Source organism: Phoenix dactylifera, chromosome 5 (assembly GCF_051530095.1).
Source record: "Phoenix dactylifera cultivar Ajwa chromosome 5, Ajwa_hap1_PhDact_Kaust_v1.1, whole genome shotgun sequence".
Classification (NCBI taxonomy): Eukaryota; Viridiplantae; Streptophyta; class Magnoliopsida; order Arecales; family Arecaceae; genus Phoenix; species Phoenix dactylifera.
The window spans coordinates 444,035-451,197 of NC_143194.1; the positions used below are offsets into that span (position 1 = coordinate 444,035).

A 7,163-nucleotide genomic window follows, 5' to 3' on the forward strand; every position below is an offset into this window, starting at 1 on the left:
CAGAAGAAGGTTTCGTTTGTTCTTTCTCTCTCTTTCTTTTTTTTCTTTTTTTTTCGCCCACGGAAGATTTTAAAAGAAAAAAAGAAAAAGATTAGGGAACGAGAGGGAAAAAAGGCCCGCTCAGAAGGGATCAACTCCGAGGCCAGCCCAGGCAGGGCGAAGGAAAGCGAGGTGAGCTCTATCTCTCTCTCGATGATTCTCTCCGACTCTAGGGTTAGGGTTTCGCTCGCCTCTCTATCTCTCTCTCTCTCTCGACTCCATAATCTGCGGTCGGGGAATCGATCTGGAGCCTCCTCGGATCTCCCTGGTATCGCAGCGCGAGCTAGGGTTCCTTGGGTCGAATTCTCTCCCGAGCAAGTGCCGTCGGGTGATCCCCTGGGTGGAATCATCCGGTTGGTAGGCAATCATATATAGTTTCGATCGCGATCGAATATGAGCGAGCTGATGATTGGGAAATTACTGACGTCAATTATGCATTGGGAAGATAATTCATGGTGGAACCATGATGTTTATAGTACCATGTTGGTATTTTTGTCCATGACATCAGAATGTTGGTGCAAACTCTAAGGCAGATTTTGATCTCGTTGATTCACCTGTTGCATACAAGCAGGTCTAATCGGGTTCACTTCTAAGGTACTTCTTGTCATGTTTAATCTTTAATGGTTACAGGTTAGATTTTTTTTTTTTTTGCCCCAAGTAGTTGGTTTGGATATGTGTTCAGGTTCACAGGAGTGTTGTATTGATTTTAGATGAATGGGAGAGTACTGAGTTATATTTAACTTGTGTTCTTTATCTATGTGTGTGTGTATCTGAATAACATTACTGTAGCTGAAGCCATCTGGGTTGACATTGTATACAGATTAATATTACCTATCAGAGCTTTTATCTAATATGAACTTTATGAATGCACTCTTGTTATGAACTTTATGAATGCACTCTTGTTAAGCTCTAGCAAAAATCTTCTTTTTCGGTCTTGTATTATATATTTTGATTTCTGTTTTAATGCCTTTGCTCTCCTATTAGGATAATTGCGAATCCATTGAGTTGACATGAAAATTATCTGTTGTAATGATGCGATCCTAGTTTTATCTTACTGAAAATCTGCAATAGTAAAATTATCAGTATTTAGCAGAAGGTTTGGTGTGTCTTTAACTTCTTTTATATCCAACCTTACTTGTTTTCCTTTACAGCATGTAAACATAGCTGTTCAATGTCATAAAATGTCTAGCGACCATTTAGCAGACTTGAATAAGTTCCTTATGTGGTATAGTGATTCGCTGTATTCTTGTTGCAGTTAACATCCAAAGGAAAGCTTCGTTGATCAGTGAGCATCATAACCATAAGATCTAGGTATTTAGTTATAATATAAGAAGTTTGGAGATTGCCGTCTTTGTCATCCTTTTGCTCTCTCCTTTACATGTTCAACTTTTGGTCAAAAAGAAAATATTGTTTCACCTGGGCATCTTTATAATAGTTTGTCTCCAAGTTTTCTTATTTTAAAAGGGAAAATACAAAATATGACATTGCGGAAACAAAAGAAACATATTGTATCTCAAGCAATTCAGGTTTTTAGTGATGCAAAATTTGCGTCAAGTGCGCAAACAGGTCTCATAAAATTCAATGCATCTATATGTGCCTCATCAATTATCTGACCTGAAGTTACAAGTCATTAGTTGTCTGGTCTCTTGTCAAAATTGGCAAGTTTAATACAGATAATTTAAGAGCAAGTTGACCTTTACCTACTCACACATAAGCAAACACAAAAAGGGGTCAACCAATCGAAAACTGAAAAGCATGTAAGATCCAGTTTGAAAACTTTTAGATGATAGGGTCTAATCAAGTCATCTTTTGGACCTTAAAATGCCTACTTGTAAGGCAGTTAATGCTGAGGAGTATGCAATCAGGACAAGGCCAAATTCGATATCCAAATAACCAAGCATAGCTCTAAAAGTGTCCTAGTCGGTTTTAAGAAATCAGCTGATGTATGGCTGAAATTAGATATTTGTCCTTTATTTGATTTATTTGTTCTTTTTACTCCACAATTGCAAGCTTCATATCCGCATCACTACTGGACAGGCTGCTGCTTATATGGCATCTTTTGGTCTATGAAGAACTCCATGGGTGCACACAAGTCAACTCTATCCCATGGCTAGTAGATATGAGAAGGGGTGGAGGAATCTTAGTAGAGGTAGAAGGAAAATAAAGAAAATAAATAAGAAAAGTTCAGAAAGGAAAAACTAAAGAAAGTACACAATACAGAAGGTTTGGTGTGTCTTTAACTTCTTTTATATCCAACCTTACTTCTTTTCCTTTACAGCATGTAAACATAGCTGTTCAATGTCATAAAATGTCTAGCGACCATTGATTTGTTCTGGAGATTATCTAGGATTTGGAAGGGAGTCCTATTGCTGTAATTTCAGATCACAGTTATTATGGAGATAAAACTCATTGTCTTCTCATCTTTCCCTCCTCTTGAGTCCATTTGAAGAGATCATACCCTTTACTTCTGTCTTTCCCTTCTTGAAGTGCTTTTCGGCCATCAAAAAGCTATATTGAATGGGGCCTTATTAAAGATTCTATTTGGCAGTCCAAGTGAATCTTGAATATGTGAGGTGTAGATGAATGTTTTAACAGGTACAATGATCTCATTGAGCATGTATTTAGTTTAACAAGTAGTGCCAAATTAGTGGCTTGTTCGGTGTATGCTTTAGGATTGCATGACGCTATTCTCTTGGCATAAGGGTGCTCATGTCTAATAAACATAGAGTTGCATCATAGTGTTCTTTAAGTACTGTATATGTGCATTTGTATCGGACATAGAATTGTTAAAGACATAGGGAGGTATACTATTTCATGGTTCTGAAGCATATGTATACAATCTGCTATTTATGGTTAATGGTTATTCTTTTGTAAGATCTCACTTGCTGGCATTTAATATGCGAATGTTACTTATTATCATTCATCTCTTTCCTTTTATTTTTCTAACAATCCAATCAGAGCCAGTCTCAGAATCTCAAGGCTGCAATGGCTGTAGGTCATTGTTGTGTGAGAGGTTTCTGACGAGGCTGAAATTTCTGTATTGTTACTAAAGAGTTCCTTTATTCATTGTTAATAATCTCTAAACCACATCCTTTCCCCTGTTCATTTATTTTTCTTTCTTGTGGAACTTGAATGATTGTAGTAGATATTTCTTCTAGATGATCCTTTTCCCTATCTGAAAATTTCTTGAAGTAAATTGAGGTTTCTTTTCTTCCGGCTTTTAAATGTTAAATAGATAGTCTTCTTTCTGCAGTTACAAAATGAGGCGACAGGGACAGTATGCTGATCCTGGCATTAATCCTATGGTGGCTGCTCAGATGCAGCAATTATCAGTTCAGAGATTGCAGCAGAGCTCAGGGATGAACCATTTTCCAGGAACGGCAGATTCTTTGCGGACTGAGGAAGAACCACAGTATATGTCTTCAAAAGCAGAGAGACAGTGGCAGTGGGATGGAGATGGGCCTAAGGGTTCAAATCAACCCTCATCTCATATGTACAAAGAAGGCAAGTTAGCTTTGTTGTGGTAATTAAATTAATTACACAATTTACTTCATTGATTATTTTACTTCCATCAGCAGTCAAGTTCGATCTAATGAGCAGTGCCAGTTTTATATATTTTTTGGTCCTTTCTGAGCTACTAGATTTTTTTTGGAGTTAAGTTTTAGTCATTAGTGTCTTTAAAGTAATAACTGATCTGCTGATTGCACCATATAAGGTTATGAGTCAGTCAAATCAAATTCCTTTTCTGAATTAGCAGTTGCTTCATGTGGTTGACTATCATTTTATGAACATTTCTAGTATCTCAGAATGTTAAAGTGTCATTCTGCAAAATAGTTCAGTAGTTGGTTGGTTTGGATCATTTGTTCAGATTGATTTTGGGCCATGGTCATTCTAGAACTTGATCCGTCTGTTTCCAAAATCAAATTCGTCTTCTGGATTAGCAGTTATTCCGTGTGGTTGATTTATGAACATTTCTAAGTATCTGAAAATGTTAAGTGTCATTCTGCAAAATAGTTCAGTAGTTGATGGGTGAGGATTATTTGTTCAGATCGATTTCTGGTCCATGGTTATTCTAGAATTTGATCCATCTGTTGAACAGCCCAGGTTTTGGAATGGTAGGTCGGGTACCCACAGTGTGATCATGATGATGTCCAAATCAAATCAAATATCTATCTTCAAATGAGGATATATTACACCATGTAGGGTCCATTGCCAGTGGAACTTAAAGCTGTCTGCCACTTGGTGGGAGGTCTGGACAAAATGTATCAAGTTGCACCTGCAAATATTTTTTCCAATGTGCCTTTTTCTTTGTTTTATTCTATTTTGTATTTCCTTGTTACGACTGAAGCTTCATAAAGTCTTGATATGGAGAATAATGTACCTTAAAATAGTTGTATGCTGTAAGCATAGTGGAAAGGATCAAATATAACTCTTGTTTACAAACTATATTGTAATATTTGATAAGTTCTGGGAAGAGTGGCATTCATGACTAAAGGACATCTGCTTTGAGACAATGTACTTCATTTGTATGAGCGGACTTGTATAAGTGACAATTTATTCATATTGTATCTTCAATTTGTGTCAGAAGAATTAGGTGCCTTAAGAAACGTGCATGGCATTTGTAAGAAAGGCTTTGCAGAATTTTGCTTTGATAAAATATGTAGCACATGATAAGAATGAACTGCAATCAAGGATCCCATTGGGAAACCCACATAGTACTAGGTTGTAAGAAAGACTTTGGAGAATTTTGCTTTGATAAAATATGTAGCCCATGATAAAAATGAACTGCAATGAAGGATCCCGTGAAGCCAACATGAAAATGATGGAATAGAGCTAGTTGGTTATGTTTATGATCATATCCACGAAGAAAACCTTATTCTTAGAAAGGTGAGTTGGACCCTATCATTGCAGCATGCAATTTCGAATTAACTTTTCTTCTTTCCTGAATCTCTTTTAGTTGTTTTACGTATAGGATTTTCCATCATACCACTAGCCTTTCTTATACTAATGCCAGAAAACTTGACTTTCCGCTTTCTATAAATATCAACTGTAATATAATCCTTTGCAAGTGCAGTTGTTTTATCTAAAGGATTTTCCCATACCATTAGCCCTTATACTAATACCACAAAACAACTTGTCTTTCCACTTTGTGTAAATATCAACTGTAATATTTTCCTTTTAAAGTGTAGTTCAAATATTGTCTCAGTAATGCTTCATAAGCTATAAACCACGAATTCCAAATGTATATATGTATCATGCAAGTGTTCTGCAAGTCCATCTCATTGTTAAATTTTTACATGTATGCAGATATTGTTCATGTGTCTGCCCATCCAATTGCGGTGTTATCTCTTATTTTTGCTTGTTTATTGCCTTTGTACTTTGAGACATGAATTGTCTGAATATAGGTCAAGGAAGTGATGCTTCACGATCTTTATATGAGGGTCAAAGGTCTGATTCAAAAATAGGACTGGAAAAACAAGCCAATAGAGACCTGAGAGCTCAAGCTCGTCAAGAAGAGATGGAAACTGTATATGAGGATAACACTCTTCCACAGACATTTGAAGGTCTAGAGCAGAAATTTCTTCATGATATAATGAAATTAACCAAGGAACATCAGGACGCAGAAGATGCAGAAAATGCTAGGCACAGGGAGGTAAGTTGAAGTATAGTTTCATTTAAATAAATTGTCTTAATTGACTGAATATGGTCCACAGTTATTTTTTCCAAGTTATATAAAAATGGAAAAGGCAAAATCTGTATGTTGGAAACAGATCTTTTTGTATGAAAGGCACAAGCTTTTATTTCTTAGTATATGCTATCTTAGCAGCATGGTCCTTCGACTAAATACTGTAATTTTAATTGCATGGATTTGGAACTTGAGCATGGTGGTTATTGTCTAACACATAGTTTACTTCAGAAACTTGGTTGAATGTACGTAAGTGGTGGAGGGGTATTGTGTATATCAATGTATTTTTAGGATTAAGTAATGCTAAAACACTCCTGGTAGATACTTCTTTCTAAGTATTTTTTTAACATCAAAATCAAATTGCTGGTTAGGTTCATTAAAGCTGTGTGGATGTTGTCGAGCATGTCTTGAAAGTTGAGCAATGAACTTTACAAAATCAATCGTTTGAATAAATTGTGTTGGTACGTTGGTCTCAGAAGCTGCCTCACCAGTAGCTGAGAAGACAAATTTGGTGCTCTTTTTATTCTATGGTCCCTAGTTTATCTTTAATCAATCGTGTGCTTCTTTTCCGGGAGGAATTGAAGGAAATGGTTGAAGACTTTCATTTCTGTTTGTGCATGTATTACATTTCTGTGGGCTTATGACTCTGTGTTCCATTTCCATCAGCTGTCTTCTTGCTAGGGTTTATTAATTATGTGAATTTTTTCTTTTAGTTGCTATTTTTATTAGTTTCTTGGTTTCCCCCCTTAATTTTTTGCATGGAAGATGCTAATGGTTATTATTCCTGTGTCTTACCAGAGGCTGAGCGAGATCAATGCACAGTATCAGGAGAAACTACTGGCTGTCCGAGCTCGTCAAGCTACCCACCGAGAGGAGTTCCTTCGCAAGGAATCACAGGCTCGCCATCAGCAATACCAACAGGCTAATATGAAGAGCTATCAGAACAGCGCTGGACCCAGCGAGGGTTACGGCTATGGTTCAGCTGCTGCAGCTGCCAGTGCATATGGAGATGCACATCGAGCCTATGCTGCAAGTCACTTTGACCCCTATGGGGAGCGGTCTGAATTTATGGAAAGTGCTAGGGGTCATGGTTTTGAACCTCGTGGTCAGTATCCTGGTGGCCGTGCTTACAATATGGGTGGTCGCCATTTTTGAGGAAAAGTTGCAGGAATTAGAGCTATCTTTTGAGCCTTTGTTTTTAGTTCACTGGTATATTAATGCTGTGTCCTTTTTCTATTCCACTAGTGTTGTTTACCCATTAAAAGTCCCTGTACTAAGCTACCAGGTGTCATTGATACCATGCTTGTGTCCATGTGAGATGGGCTGTGGTGCAGCTTACTAAGGAGTCTTTGGGACCTCATTTCTCATGGTTTGTTCGCTGATGAATTGTGTTAGACTTCCAACCCGTAATTGCATTATCTTCATTTGATTAGCCTAA

The 7,163-nt window shown here is 37.1% G+C and overlaps 1 protein-coding gene across 4 annotated transcripts; it reads left to right on the forward strand.

Moving 5' to 3' along the window:
- LOC103707629 (ubiquitin carboxyl-terminal hydrolase) lies at positions 1-7,163 on the forward strand. Of its 4 annotated transcripts, none has more exons than XM_088721187.1 (5): positions 20-633; positions 1,295-1,350; positions 3,293-3,543; positions 5,445-5,692; positions 6,524-7,163. In XM_088721187.1, the coding sequence occupies exons 3-5, from the start codon at positions 3,300-3,302 to the stop codon at positions 6,878-6,880; spliced, it is 849 nt and encodes a 282-aa protein (XP_088577313.1). In that variant the 5' UTR covers positions 20-633; positions 1,295-1,350; positions 3,293-3,299; the 3' UTR covers positions 6,881-7,163. The 4 variants fall into 4 exon arrangements, with proteins under 4 accessions (XP_008790415.1, XP_088577311.1, XP_088577313.1 ...); XM_008792202.6 differs by having other exon boundaries at positions 20-171; XM_008792193.5 differs by lacking the exon at positions 1,295-1,350 and having other exon boundaries at positions 1-171.